The 15,063-nt window shown below is 41.9% G+C and overlaps 2 protein-coding genes and 2 non-coding genes across 6 annotated transcripts in view; 1 reads left to right on the top strand and 3 right to left on the bottom strand.

Moving 5' to 3' along the window:
* Positions 1–563: 563 nt before the first annotated feature.
* Positions 564–4,166, bottom strand: EEF1B2 (eukaryotic translation elongation factor 1 beta 2). The gene is made up of 6 exons (XM_042875028.1): positions 4,023–4,166; positions 3,695–3,817; positions 2,434–2,557; positions 2,022–2,088; positions 1,129–1,254; positions 564–754 (listed from the first exon to the last, which is right to left on the bottom strand). The coding sequence occupies exons 1-6, from the start codon at positions 4,100–4,102 to the stop codon at positions 600–602; spliced, it is 675 nt and encodes a 224-aa protein (XP_042730962.1). The 5' UTR covers positions 4,103–4,166; the 3' UTR covers positions 564–599.
* On the bottom strand, positions 1,497–1,630 carry LOC122182072. The gene has a single exon (XR_006179699.1). It is a non-coding gene; the product is annotated as a small nucleolar RNA SNORA41 (small nucleolar RNA).
* LOC122182070 lies at positions 2,162–2,240 on the bottom strand. Its single transcript, XR_006179697.1, has one exon. It is a non-coding gene; the product is annotated as a small nucleolar RNA SNORD51 (small nucleolar RNA).
* A 447-nt stretch (positions 4,167–4,613) lies between the features above and the next one.
* Positions 4,614–15,063, top strand: part of NDUFS1 (NADH:ubiquinone oxidoreductase core subunit S1) — a 13,656-nt gene continuing 3,206 nt past the window's right edge. The window contains exons 1-14 of one of the 3 annotated variants that reach the window (XM_042875026.1): positions 4,614–4,734; positions 4,926–4,959; positions 5,152–5,242; positions 6,964–7,071; positions 8,163–8,239; positions 8,331–8,412; positions 8,520–8,650; positions 9,327–9,512; positions 9,962–10,096; positions 10,416–10,530; positions 11,491–11,636; positions 12,120–12,248; positions 13,411–13,540; positions 13,974–14,134. In XM_042875026.1, the coding sequence (XP_042730960.1) occupies positions 4,940–4,959; positions 5,152–5,242; positions 6,964–7,071; positions 8,163–8,239; positions 8,331–8,412; positions 8,520–8,650; positions 9,327–9,512; positions 9,962–10,096; positions 10,416–10,530; positions 11,491–11,636; positions 12,120–12,248; positions 13,411–13,540; positions 13,974–14,134 (1,511 nt within the window). In that variant the 5' untranslated portion in view covers positions 4,614–4,734; positions 4,926–4,939. Of the gene's footprint in view, positions 4,735–4,925; positions 5,004–5,150; positions 5,243–6,084; positions 6,147–6,963; positions 7,072–8,162; positions 8,240–8,330; positions 8,413–8,519; positions 8,651–9,326; positions 9,513–9,961; positions 10,097–10,415; positions 10,531–11,490; positions 11,637–12,119; positions 12,249–13,410; positions 13,541–13,973; positions 14,135–15,063 lie in introns of those variants that run through there. The other 2 variants (XM_042875025.1, XM_042875027.1) reach the window with 2 other exon arrangements.

Below are 15,063 nucleotides of genomic sequence, written 5' to 3'. Positions count from 1 at the left end.
GGAGAAAAAAAAAAAAAAATCTCAGATCTACACAATTGGAGATGGTGAGAAGTTAATTTGACTTGAGACTGCCAGGGTAAAAAGTACATTTCACCACATAACCTCCACTGCACTGCAGTCCTCGTTGCTTTAAACTTCCGTATCTTTGTCTTCATTCCCTTAGTGCCAGTTAAACTATAGCTTTCAAAAGGAAAAGGCAAAGGCCACCATACAACTATTTGGTTAAACACCACCCTTCCTATACAAAATTCATATTCCTTTTGAAAAAAGTGCTACAGCCCTGTGCTTCTCCCTGAAAGCAATCTCTCCTTCCAGATTAAATACAAGTATCCAAATATGTAACCGCCTAAAATAAAGGGCATTTCAGATATTTAAAGCCACATGAATATTAAGCCTAGACATACGGCAACTGGCAACTCTCTCTTTGCTCTGGCACTAGGTACTATGGTGCTGGAACAATCCTAAAATCCAATGTATTAGCTTCTACTTTACCCATCAATCAAATTTTACATTAACAAACTGGATTGCACTATGACTTTGAATTAACGACAGAGATGGCCCAATTTTTGCAATTATATTTATTCTAGATATATCAAGGCTTAGATCTTGTTGAAAGCAGCTACATCCATTGATTGTACATAATCTTCAAAAGCTGTTATTCTTTCTTCCAGCATGTCTGTTCCAACTTTATCATCTTCAACAACACACTGAATCTGAAGCTTTTTGATACCATAGCCAACTGGTACTAGCTTGGCTGCAAAAAAAAAAAAAAAAAAGCATTAAACACTCCTTGCTTGAAAAGTCAAGTCAAAGATGTAAGTGGCTGACAGCATTAATCAACAAGTTAATCTGAAAGTTGTGCTTATTTGAATCTTAAACCTTGCTGCTGCCCTAGCAGCTTTCTGACTAACCCCTTTTACATTATCACTCTTGTGAGATTATGCAAAGAAAAACATCAGTTTGCTATTTACTGGGTGCTAGTTCACCAAGCAGCACACATGCACAGCTCATGCTGCACAGGCTCTGCGCAGCATGGCAGTTAATTCTCTATTTTAGCTACCTACAGATAGATATACAGCACCCACAGACCACATGATCACCATTTTCCCCACTTTGAATGTTACTTACAAGACCCCCAGACCAGGCCATCTGCTTGAATGCTTCGAACGCACTCCTCTAATTTGGCCATGTCTGTCTCATCATCCCAAGGTTTCACATCAAGCAAGATTGATGATTTGGCAACAACAGCTGGTTCTGAAGAAAGAAAAAAAAAAAGAAACTTCCTATCAACAGCCAGGAAATTTTCAGGAAGCTCAAGAATATACCTGCAAAACTAACTTCACAAGACAAACTCTCCCAGCTTAATAAAAAAGCCTTCATAACTCAGGCCTTTTGTACCAACATGCGTCTTTAAGAGTTCTGAAAATATATATCCTGATATTTAAGATGCAGATGCGTGTTTTCAAAAAATGCTCTAAAAAGGTAACATAAGCTAACGTTGTTTGTTACATAGAAAGTCCTTCTTAGGGGATCTGAGAAGGAGCTTAATACTACGTAACAGTTTATCTTCCACAGAGGGAATACTGCAACTGCTACAATCCCAAACAGTTTCAGACCAGTAACTGTGGAGGAACCTGCACGCAACAGCCTTTCTTTTCAAAGCTAACTATTGATTGACTTTCTTAGACTAGTCAGAGTTCTTATGCAGATGCATTTTATACTACTTTGCATCTGTTTTATTCAAATAAGATCCCAGAGTTCTTTTCGTAGAGAAAAAGCTTAGCTTCTTCATTAAAGATAAACAAAGGTATAATAGACAGGACAAACAGTATGCTGTTCACATGCAGTTCATATGTTCATACACAGTTCAGTGATTTGCTATAGGAAAGGCTAAGCTCACAGACCATTCAGGTGAAGCAAACTACTTCTGCTTCATTCCAGTGAAGTTTCTCTTTTACAAACACTATTTCTAATCATGCTGTTCAAATTCATAAGGAGGTCAAAATTATTCAAAGGCATACTTTTGGACTTCTTTGATTCATACTGGGCCAGGCGTTCTTCCCTCAGTTTCTTCGCTTCTTCACTTTCCTGAAACGGAAATACAAAGTCACAAAAAAAAGCACCAAAGCCCTGGATCTTAAAGCATTATTAGATTGACTGGCATCTACTCAGGAAAAAACAAATCATCACAGCTGTCAGCCGAAAGATGGTGATTTTTGTTTTATTCATCATGTAACCAGTCAAAGCAGACATTTCAACCCATTCTATTTCTTTCTAATGGAGAGTTTTTATGTTACAGTCAACAAAGACATCGGAGTTTAGAGATCCTGAACAGTATCTGTTATTAAGGTCACAAATTAAAACTAGTAAGGTAAACACTTGCCTATCCAGGTGGTTCTTAAATATATATGTATAAAACTAAGTCACCAATACCTCTTCATCATCAGATCCAAAAAGATCAATGTCATCATCATCTTTGCTATCTGTGGCTGCACCTGTTGTGTCTTCAACATCAGCAGGACCATATTTCCCCAAAGCCTTCTTTATTCCTGGCAGACTAAAGGAAAACAAGTAATAAGAACCTATCCAAATATCTGTAGAAATGCTACTTGATTGCCATTCGTATGTACATTCATAGCAATAACACTGTGATAAGAACAAGAAAAGTTAGTTTCGCTACTTGAAAACACAAAACAATGCTTCTGGAAACACCTTAATTGAAACTACAGCAAATGCTACAAAGATTGCTTATCTAATCACTGATGGATCCCATGTTATTTTGCTGCCCTATGTGTGTGACTATATGGATAGTAAAAATTTCCATAATGGAATCTGCAATATATTTTGAGTAGCAGGAGTTATCAATTTGTTACCCTAAAAATATTTTCACTTGTTTAAATTAGTAGTAACAGAAAACATGTTGACGGTGCACAAGGGACCAAAATCCCATTAGTTTCCTATTGTTACCGTGAACTGCTGCTATGAATGTCATAAAGTTAAGATTTAATTTTCAGTAATTAACTGAAGTTTCCAGAGTGGACTTTCTGAGGAAACTTTATCATCTCAGTCCTGTCTGGGTTTGAGAGCTGAGCCACCCAACTTCACACCAGCCCTCTCCAGAAGAGGGCTGGGGCACAAAAAGATGACAGCGTAGCAGTGCTGACACTGCCCATGTTGAACCTTTCCAGAGAGGTCTGCAGTCACCATGGATGTCAATTCAGCACCTTTCATGAACACTAACATCACTAAAAGAGAAGAAATAGCCTTTGCCTTTACAGCCATCATTCTTCACATGTGTTTCTTAATTGTTAATCCTCAATTTAGTGTCACCTTCCAGGATTAGAAGTCTGAACAAATCACCTTCTTCATTTCTGCCTGTTGTCTTCAGCCTTCTCTCACAGCTCCTAATTCTGATCCTACCCTCATGGAGTAGATCACTGCTAAGTAATTTCCAGCTTTCAGCACAGTCACTTGAGTAGGAGACAGCAACAAGACCCAAGCTCTCTTATAAGTTTCTACAGAAACATTGTAGAATCTGCACAAAGGCAGATTCAGCTTCCTCATCTGTTCCTTGTTTCTGTTGCAAGAGGCCATACAGCAGCAGGGAAAAGCCCCTTCCTCTCTGAGCTCAGAGAGAAACACAGCAGTATACACACCAGTTCACACATGTGTTCAGTTTGCAGTTTAAGCATACCTCGCCTTTTGCTTTTCGTAGGACTTAATGTGATTGTACCACCGAAGAGCATGGAACAGCTCTGCAGGAGGCGGGGCACCGACAGCTTCAAAGACCGCTATGTCGGCCTGGGAGGGCACATACCTGCAGGAAAAAGCCGAGGTCAGCCCCGTGCTCAGCGCCCGCAAGGCGCCCTCCACCGAGCACACGGCGGCCCGCGCCCCAGCGGCAGCCTAGCGCCCGCCCACCCGACACGAGGGTTACGCACACGCGTGTCCCAGGGCCACCCCGCCGCTCCCCCGTCAGGCCTCGCCACGGCCCGGCCCGCCTCCCTCCCGCCGCCCCTCACCCCTCGATGTAGCTCTTGTCAGCCAGGAAGTCGTTGAGGACCCGCAGGCCGGCAGCGGACTTAAGGTCCCCAAAGCCCATGGCGGCAGCGGCGCACAACGCCACCCACACCAAAGCCCTGCCGCCGCGCAAAGAGGCCCAGCACTCCCTGCGCTCCCCTTATATAGCGGCTGATCCCTCCGCGGCATTGCACGAACACGTATCCTTCCGCCGGAAAGCGCCGAAATAGTTCCCGGCGGGGTGGGCGCCGCTCAAGCGCAGGGCGTGCTGCAAACTGGGCGACATACGAGCGGAGGTGGATTAGAGTGAGATGTGTAGCGGAACGTGTGGAGCTCAGGAGCCCTGTCAGTACTGGGCCGGTGTTACACCGATCCTCGTCCCACCCTCCCCCCGCTTCGCTGCATCAGCGGAAGTAGCGGCAGTCGGCCGACGAAAGCGGCAGCGGCACAGGCGGAACTTGCCGGAGCGGCGCGTTTGACGGTGGCCGAGAGGGCTCCGTGGGAAGGCGGAAATTGCCGACGGGCGCAGCCTAGCGGAGCGATCCGAAGAGCTCCGTTCCGAAAATTGCCGATCGGCTCGTTCCCGGAGATTGCCGAAGGAGCGGCGGAAAGGGCCGAGGCGGTCGCCATAGGGGCTGTGGCGGACGGGTAAGGCCGGGCCATCTCCGCCGGCCGTCCCGCACCCGCCGGTAACGGGATCGGCTCCTCCTCGAGGTAGGGGCGCTGGGCTGCAGCCGCGGGCTCGGCGCCTTCCTCCCGCCACTCTCGAGGTGCCGTCAGGGGGGCCGGGGCTGCCGGCGTAGCCGCCCGCAAGGTGACCCCTGGCCGCGCGCCTTACTTGGCGCGTTTGTAACGTGCCGCGAGGCGTTCCGAGCGCCGCAGCCCCGCGCCTCTTCTCTCCGCAGAACGCCGCACAGCCATGCTGCGCCTGCCCGCCCTCCGCACGGCCCTCGCAGCGGCCGCGCCGGCCTCCGCGCTGCGCGGTAAGTGGTGCCGGCCCGCTGCCGGCGGGAGGTGAGCGGGACCGGAGTCGTGTCGGCGCCGTGAGACCGCGACGGGTGCGGGGTCTGCCCGTTCGCGTCCGGCTGCCGGGGAAGGGCTTGTTACGAAAACTTTCCCCTGTCTTTCAGGCCGCACGACTGCCACGGCAGCCGGCAACCAGATCGAGGTGTTTGTGGACGGCCAGCCCGTGCTGGTGGACCCCGGAACCACGGTGCTGCAGGTGCGGGCGCCGCACGGCGAGGCTTTACTGCGCTCCGTCGCGGCTCTTTGCGGCGTTTGTGTTCTCGCTTGCAGAAGCCTTTAAAATCTTAAAATTACCGATTGCCTGGGTTTGAAAGGGACCTTAAAGCCCCTCCCTGTTGTGGGCGGCTCTGCCACTCATGTCAGGCTGCCCGCGGCCGGTCCAGCCTGACCTTGTGTGCCTCCGATTTCACGTTGAATCCAATCTGCAAGGCTGAAGTAAGGCGTACAAGAACAGGCTTAAATAAGTTCTGGTTCCAGCTCGGAATGCTGTCAGCTATGGCAAACTCCATAAGCTACAAATTCTAGCTCTAGATTCTAGAAGCCATAGCACCTGTCTAATGACTGAACTGAGCGTCATCATCTGCTGATTTTGTTCCTTAAAATGGTGTCTCAGGCAAACAAGGGATTGCTTTTGTTTACTAGTTCTTACAGCTCATAATGCTGCTCCTGTACTGCTTCCATTCTTTCTGCTGTGGCGAATAGCAGACTTTGGATCTCCCAGCTTACGCTCATTTTTGCTGCTTTTCAGGCCAAAATGTCAAGTAGATCGTTCTCCAGTCTGGCATCTTTTCAAGCAGCCATTCAGTGGGGGTACAGTATAATGAATTAGAACATAGCTGCTCTTTGGATATTGTATGGGAACTGTTGAGTCACGTCCTGAACCACTGATTGAGCTCCTAGGGAAAGGATTGGGTCAGCCCTGGGAGCACAGGTGGAGGCAATTCAGCTGTGTGACAGGAAGGGGTGGAGCCTGGCTGCACCTCTCTTAGACCTCATTTAAGGGCTGACTGCCATGGGGGAAGGATCTCTTTCTGGAGATCTCTCCCTGGTGGAGCTTTCTTCTGTGAACCTGCACTCTTCCAATATGTCTTCTAATGTGGGTAAGCAATTTTTTTTTTCCTTCCCTAATGGTACACCTTTATATTGTGCTGATAATAAGGTATTGTCCTATCTTATTGATCTATCTAGTTGTTATAGATACAAGTCACTAATTCTTTGATGACTTCTGACTGGTGGTACATACACAAATAATTCTGTAGTGTTTTTTGTGTCATCTGAAGCTAGTGCTGTCATAGAAATCCTGTGATATGGGGGAGTTGTAGACAAAAAGCAGGTTCATTCATTCTCAGCAAATCTTTTGTCTGACCCGTTGTGTTGCCTCTTCAGGCATAGTGTGGAAGACTATTTCTTTGGGCTTACATTTGTGCTGAGATTAAAGATGGACAGTGCCCCTGTGCATTCATGCTGTGTACCAATTTTGTTGGATTTTCTGATGTCATAATGCCCATTCTTTCTTACATATTTTTCAAGTTTTTCTTTATATACTTCTCTTCAAATAGTGTCTTCTTTCTTTAAAACTTTATTTTTTGCTTCTGGTGTTCCGTCTAATAAACAGACTTCCTCAACCTTTAAAGAAAGAATGAAAGACCCATTCTCAGTTTGTCAGCTAGGCATTGTGTTGGAAAATAATCATATTTATTATTAATAACCTTTGCATATTGCTGCTTGTTTACGATTTTTAAAACTTATTCCTCTAGAAGCTAAGAGTTGAGTTGAAAAGTTGAAAGCTCTGTATTTCTGGGCACTAAAGCCACTGCTCTTTAGAGAAAAACTTTAGCTGTCTGTGCTATGTGTTACAAGATCTTACTGAAAGATGTAACTGAAACTTAATTTCCCTTTGTTCTTTATTCTGTGTAGGCCTGTGAGAAGGCTGGAATTCAGATACCGCGGTTTTGTTACCATGACCGTCTCTCCGTTGCTGGAAACTGTAGGATGTGTCTTGTGGAAATAGAGAAAGCTCCAAAGGTACTGTGTGTGTTCTGTAAGAAGTACAGTTTTTGCTTTGTACTTGTTTTGTACAATCTTAAGTGCAGCAATTACTGTAATTCAGCTGCTTCAAGCAGGTTTTTCCCTTTCCCCACTTTTAAGTTAATTTCTATGTTATATGTGCATTAAGGCCAAGTTATGCTGGGCTGCTGTGATTGTCTATTTTTAGACCTGTGAGCGGTCACTCCTTTTCTTATGTATTATCTTGCTGTGAGATGAGCATTTGATAGCTGTGTATTTTCAGATATGTTTTTATGTAATTCAAGCTTCACCTGCAGATTTTCAGTTGATAGCACACAAGCAGAACACTTGGACTCAGCCATAGGATTAGCACTTGCACTAGTTTGCTCTAGCTAAGGACTGTAGTTACCACTTTGTATTTTAGTGCATTGTGTACCATTGAAGTTCACTGTAAAATAGTAATTAACTCAGATTGAATTCTGCCTTCAGCAGTATTATTCTACCAAGTCCAGTTAGATACTTAAGGCATTCTTTTGGAGTTCTGGATTGGGCACTTAAATAAACATTTATGTACTCCTGTGAAACTCCCTAGCTCGTGTCAGCTCAAATTCAACAGTTTGAGCTTTGTATCTCCAGTAGTATTGCATCATTGCGGATTGAAATTATGATCTGTATCATAATGTGAGTGGAAGGCAGGAAGGATTCATTTTCTGAGAAGGAGTTTTTGATAATTTTGTGTTCATCTTGTGAAGAGTTTTATTCCATGACTCTTGGGAAATGTTGTGTCCAAATAAGTGCCCAGTAGCTAAATGATACGTGCTTTCAACTTCAGTACTAGAAGTTTTAGATAATTGAGGTAAATTATTGCAAACCTCTTTTTTTTTTTTTTACGGCAAGTTATTAGTAACTAATATTAAATTAGTGACTTCTAGTGACACTACTGGTTAGGTTTCCTTTTTTCTTTTTTAGTGCAGATACCTTTTTATTTCTGTAATGTGTTAAATTAATAACAGGTGCCTATGTCAGAATTCGGGGAGGGAGGCTGGGATTTCAGTCAATACTGAGAAGAAATATGTTGTGCTCATGCTTGCTGTTTATGATGATTGCAGCCAGTAGCTGCTTGTGCCATGCCAGTTATGAAGGGCTGGAACATTCTGACAAATTCTGAGAAGTCCAGGAAAGCAAGGTACCTTTGTTTTAGTCTCCTGTGGCTGATTACTTGTACTGTCTGCTAACGGGCATGGAGTGAACATTAACTGTATTCCTGAATCCAACAGAGAGGGTGTAATGGAATTCCTGCTGGCAAATCACCCACTGGACTGTCCTATCTGTGATCAGGGTGGAGAATGTGATCTACAGGTACAACATTCATTTAAATGGTGTAGACATGTATTAATGTCTTGCCTTAGGTGACACTGTGCTGTCCAGCAGTCTGGATACATATATTTTTTCATTGTCTGTTCTAGGATCAATCAATGATGTTTGGCAGTGATAGGAGTAGATTTAGAGAGGGAAAACGCGCTGTTGAGGACAAGAACATTGGCCCATTAGTCAAAACAATCATGACTCGGTGTATACAGTGCACTCGGTGTATCAGGTAATGTCCTTTATTTTTCACTGGAGAGAGTACTTCGGCAGCAATATCTATATAAACTTGTTACTTGTAAAAAGAAATGTGAGAGGCAGCCAACATTTTTTTTTTTTTCCCTTTTCTAATTGTACTTAAGAACTCTTTCTGGAAGGGACTGATGGCTGTTTTCCCAGAGCTGCCAGACAGCTGTCAAAGGAAGCAGAGAGAGATGGCCAGAATGGAGTGAAGTTGGCACTCTGTTAGACAGAACTGGTGACTTCCTTGGCCAGAACTGTAAGATTGATTTATTCTTGACAGCCTCTGGTAGCTGTATTTATGCTGTTCCTTGGTTCTGAGATGCAGTACTGGCTTGAGCCAGATGGAAAAAGAATACAACATATCTGTCTACTTCTAGAAAGAAGTTCTTAGGTACAGCTAATCTTAGACTTGAACTCTGAAGTTCAGTGACCACTGAACCACTGTGGTGTTTTGATTTAACTACACCTAATTTTTGTGGCCCCATCTAAATGAGTTTCAACATATGTACAGTCCTGCATGAGATGAATGTATCAAGGTAGTAGTTCTCTGTCTTGAGGTATGTGAACAAAGGCTAACATTCGTATTCAGAAAGAGTTGAAAAAAATGTGCTGTGTTGCTGTTAAGCATTCCAAATCTGTTTTTTCAATCTTATTGTGTCTACCAGATTTGCTAGTGAGGTCGCAGGTGTAGATGACTTGGGAACAACTGGAAGAGGAAACGACATGCAAGTTGGTACCTATGTTGAAAAGATGTTCATGTCTGAGTTATCAGGGAATATTATTGACATCTGCCCCGTTGGTGCACTTACCTCCAAGCCTTATGCCTTTACTGCACGCCCATGGGAGACAAGGTGTGTCTTAGCTCACTGTGCAACTTCCTCTGTTTTTCCTATTATACTTTATCTGACAATATGCCCTCATCCGGATCATAGGGTTTTTTCTGATTTTCTTATTGTAGAACCCTTAGTTGACTAAATCTGATATTCTGTTGCTGACTCAGAAATCTTTCAAGAAAAGGAAAAATGCCAGAGTTTCTGGGTATAGTTAACAAACTATACTTAGTTCTAACTTTTTAGATTATGCTCATAATCTTTGAGATTATACTTATTAGAAAAATGTGTATGAAGAAAAATTGAAACTAATTAAATTCAAATTATTTAAAATATGTTTTTAGAGTTATCTCTTTACTGTAAATCTAAAGCTTACCCTACAGCTCTTGATTATTTTTTAATATTTATTATGCAGTTATCTGCTGTTAGTCTCTAGGAAACTGCAAATGCTTGTTTATTCTGCTGAACAGGAAGGTAGAGTCCATTGATGTTCTTGATGCAGTTGGAAGCAACATTGTAGTGAGCACAAGGACTGGAGAAGTGATGAGAATATTGCCAAGGCTGCATGAAGATATCAATGAGGAATGGATATCTGACAAAACAAGGTGTGTGGGAGGTATTTGCACACATAAATACACTTAAAAACCAGAAACCTGCACAGTAACTCTGACTCCTGATTTTTGCTGTTACTATTGGAAAGATACGATGAAGGGTAATTGGTAAAACATACTGCTGATAACCAAAGCTATTGGGTTTGTGGTATTTTCATTTTTGTGGTGTTTCCCTTTTTTTTTTTTTTTTTGCATGGTTTGGAGAATAATTGGAAAATCTAATAATTGCACAGCTTTTAAAAATATAGTCTTACAAAGTATTCAGTATACACAACTGTCTTTGCTCTTTACTAACATCAGTGTTTTTGCTCAGGTTTGCATATGATGGTCTGAAGCGTCAGAGGCTGACTCAGCCCATGATCAAAAATGAGAAAGGACTCTTTGTTTATGCTTCATGGGAGGATGTGTTAACTCGTGTTGCTGGTGTGGTAAGAGCAATGTTCAGTATGTATAGCATGTAAAATTAATTCCTAGGGCTGGACAAGTTAAAGTGATTAATAGGGAAAGAGCTATATAGGAAAGGATGTTTTTCTCTAAGGTTAGTGGGGAGAATTTGACTTCTATTGTACTTCCACTTAAATCTCTTCTGAATATGATTCAGTATTTTGTGGATTAGATGACCTGAAGAATTTTGCCTTATCATGATTTCAAGAATATACAGGCAGTGCATAATTTGGGGCATTTAAATAGCAAACTAAACTACTTCAGAATCCCAAGAGCAAGTGCCTTTCTTAAATCACTCCGATCTGTCTGAATCTTTAAATTTACTGAAATTGTGCTATCAACACTTTTGCCACTGGAGCCATTAATTCTGTATTACCTTTATCTGAATTGTGCTTGCCTCATTGCTCTCTTTGTGCAGTGATTGATTCTGGTGCTCAAATGAAGTGCTGCATGACTGCTTTGGATTTTGATTAAAATTTTATGTGGGTTGAAGTAGAATTGAATAACTGTAATTGAACTTTCCTTGGGGATGTTTCACCCTGTGGTACAGCAGTAGGATTTGTTATGAAAGTCATTGCTTCTCAGATAATGCCTGTGGATTAAGTTTATCAGAGCTTGTCCAATGGAAGTTTGTTTTCTGTCTGTGCTATAGCTTCACTAAAATATAAGCATGAAGTAGTCTTCCTCACCACACCGAATAAAAATCAGTCGATACGGTAATTCAAATGAGAGACCCCTGCATAGAGCTGTTCTTTGCTTCCATTGCAAGGTCTGAAGGAGTTGGAATCGCTGCCTTGCGGAAGTCTCGTACTGATTTTTGTGTTCCTCCAGGCTAGTAGACTGCCTGTCTTTGGCTTGTTCTAATGTAACACATTTACCTGGGCCTGAAGGGAATTCAATTCTGTGGTTTCTTTTGCTTATGTTTATACTTTCTGTCCCTCCAGCTAAAGGCTGTCCAAGGTAAGGATGTAGCAGCAATTGTAGGAGGACTGGTGGATGCGGAAGCACTAATAGCTCTAAAAGACTTGCTGAATAGAGTAAATTGCGATATGCTCTGCACCGAAGAGATCTTTCCTACTACTGGAGCTGGGTAAGAATCCAGGCAAAGTTCATAATTATGTTAATAAACTCTCTAGTCTGTGAATCATTTTATGGTAAGAATCTGAGATGACCAAGGGTAGTAATTACTGATGTGTTAGCAGGTTTTGTTTATAGAGAGTATTGATTGTGAGCAGAGGCAGAAGTCTCCACTACAGCAAGGTTTGTGTACAGCTTCACACTTACTGAGTCTGCTGCAGTTTGACAGCGAGCTACTGAGAGTTAGTTTTGTATTTTGTTGTAAGCTTAATAACTCAATCATTCTATTTGTCTGTGTTGTAGTTCTTCTCATGCTGTTTCTGACACTTAGGAAAGCTGCTGATTCTATTTGGATTAGTAATTCAGAATAAAAAGCATCTTTTGCTGAGATTAAAAAATATATTTGGGGCATTCAGTATCGTTTTCACATTTATTTCTTCACTCCTTCCCTGAATGTTCACTGCCTTGCTTCTTTCTTTTTTTGTCACTGTTATAGCACAGATTTACGCTCTAACTACCTGCTTAATACCAAGATTGCTGGAGTGGAGGAGGCAGATGTCCTGCTTCTGGTTGGCACCAATCCACGCTTTGAGGCACCGCTTTTTAATGCTAGAATTAGGAAGAGGTTTGTATCCCTTGGTGGTGAACAAGCATGCAAATGCATCTGGATTTGGCTCAGTGCTCCACTAGAGCTGCAGGCAGTAAGTTGAAGGCACTCATCCAGGTGGACCTGGTGGATTTAGTTCACCCTTTACTAAGAGGGGATGTGTAGATAAGGGGTGTCTCTCCTTCCTGTAGTGTACGGCTGTGTTTTGTTCATTCTCACTTTAATGTTTTAAAGACATTCATATGCTCATTTATTCCTTTCTTATGTAACACAGACACCTCAGACTTTGTTTAAAGTTGCTTGTTAAAGCATAATTCTTTAAAGAATAATTTTCAGCATCGGTTTGCTCCTTCTTATATCTGTTTTAACAAACTAGGCTTTCTGATTAGTAACAGTAATTCAGATGTCATGTTGTCTTTGACAAGCAGTGAAGCCATTTCTTTTGAACATTGCTAATTCATCTTTAACAAGATGCATCAGCGGGTGATAACTGAAGTTTAAAAAGCCCCGTCCTACCTTATGGTTGGAGATTTTCTAAAATGCATCATTTTAAACAGTGACAACCTTCAAAATGTTGAGATGAGAAGAAAAATGCAGTTAAATTTATGGAACATTTATCTCTTGGAAGACTGTGCTGTGAGGAACTGAAAAAAAAAAAAAATTCTAACCAGCAGTGTTTTTCTTTGTATCAAATAAGCAAGTGGATTTCTAAAACTGTCCAATTCAGAACTCTTTACTGTGAATATTCTAATCTCAATTCTGAGGTAACCAAGAGTTAAGCACAAGAATAATCTTAATATTAGCAGTAGATGAGGTTTTTTTTTGTTTTCTTTGCTTGTTTTTCCCTAACACTGTAAAAGATGCCTTAAAGGTACAACACCTCATTTTGTGCATGGTTTTATTTGCCATTAAATTGGCAAAAGTTTGAATGGAGAACTGAGGTCTGAACTTCTTTCATAAGGAGTGCTGCTGCATTAATCCCAGAACGCATACAGAGAAATGGCTCTAAAAACCATGAGCTTGCCCAAAATAATAATGTTAAGCCACATTTTAATAAAACAGTGATTTGATATTTAAGCTGTTTTGAAAGAACTTGCATCCTATTTTGGGAAGTTATATCAGTGGGTTTGGTTGACTAAAATCCTGTACTTCTTTTATGTAACATTTGCTGTGTTTTCAGCTGGCTTCACAATGACTTGCATGTGGCCCTCGTTGGCTCTGCTGTGAATTTGACGTACACATATGATCATCTGGGAGAATCCCCACAGATACTCCAGGACATTGCTTCTGGGAAACATGCATTCTGCAAGGTACACACTGCTTCTGAATCTATTCAAAGTTCAGATACATTGAATAACAGTCTGGATTCCTCACAGAGACCGATATGATTAGAAGTACTGTGTATAGGGTTATTAGCATTTAATTAACTGCAGAGATGAGGTAGTGATTGGTGTGCACTAAGCATGTGTGAACTGTTTAATATGTCAAGTAAAAACTTTCCGGTGCAGGAAACTCCTGAAATACTTCTTGATGTGAAACAGGCTGTATCAGCCACTGCTGTTTCCACTTAAGAGTCTGGAGTACAGTTCTGTGCTAACAGGGTACCTACTGTCATCATTTCTCTTGTAATAGTTTCATTTAGTAATAAAGACTATTTCAGAACTGTAGTTTTGCATCTATGACTTTATCTGCACTAAGAATAGTCATCAGAGCCTTGGAATTCATGTCTTCATCCTCACACAGGTCCTCGACCAAGCTAAAAAGCCAATGGTGGTGGTAGGAAGTGCAGCACTGCAGCGCAACGATGGAGCAGCTATCCATGCTGCAGTTTCCACCATTGCACAAAATGCCAGGACTAAGAGCGGAGTTGGTTCTGATTGGAAAGTTATGAACATCCTTCACAGGTTTGCTTTAAAGCTTTTTAGGGGGCTGTTTTCATTCACTCAGTGCTGGCCCTACACAAGTTATCTTAACACATGCACACAGATTTGTGTGTATTCAAATGCTTTATCAGGTTAGAACCTGCAGGGAATGTAACTAGCAGAAGCATAGATAAAAATCAGTTTCTTGACTTGGCAACCTTCTCAAGCTCTTCTCAAGATTACGTTAGATTTCTAATTCTGCTATCTTTAACTATGGAATTTAATGTGTAAATTTAGAGAGACAAAACACAAAGAGCTTAATAACGTACCAAAGTGCCCAGTAAAAGGTAGGGCAGACCATTGTTACTTGCTAAATGATGGCTTCTTATCTCAATAAGGAAAAACAGAATTGCAAACTTATATAAATAACATGGCCTCTTATTTCTTTACTGTGCAAGTTCATAATTGAGTGGTGTATGCACCTTAAAGCTTTTCCCCTCAGTGCTGTTATTAATTCAATGGGCAGGCTTCCCTTGTGGAAGTCCTTCCCCACTCCATTCTAAAACTGACTGTCGTGCTGACAACTTCTGTAAAGGAAAAATGATTTCAGCAAATGCAGTTGCTCTCAGATTTAGAGATGCAGCGAAGTCCTTCTACCAAATATTCCTTAGCAAGAGCAATGCTTGGTCCTCTCAAGGAAGCTGAAATGTAAAACCCTACTGTTGAAACTCAAACTTCTAATACCAAAATGAATCATTTTGCATGAAAGGAGAAATTAACGTTTTATAACAGTAACATTGAAAGATGTGTACTCTACTGAGAGACTTCTAAATGTATCCATGAACATGGCACCTGACTATGTAGGATTATGGAAAAGTAAATGCTGCAAAATAGGAGTGACAACTTCATTTTAAGAATGTGGTGGGGTGTGTGTGTGTGTGTGTGTGTGTGTGTGTGTGTGTGTGTGTGTG

The sequence above is a fragment of the Lagopus leucura genome, unplaced genomic scaffold (assembly GCF_019238085.1).
Source record: "Lagopus leucura isolate 7727_CA_CO unplaced genomic scaffold, USGS_WTPT01 Super-Scaffold_100012, whole genome shotgun sequence".
NCBI classification, from domain to species: domain Eukaryota; kingdom Metazoa; phylum Chordata; class Aves; order Galliformes; family Phasianidae; genus Lagopus; species Lagopus leucura.
Note: the sequence above shows the minus strand (reverse complement) of the source record. Positions and strands in the feature narration are given on the sequence as shown.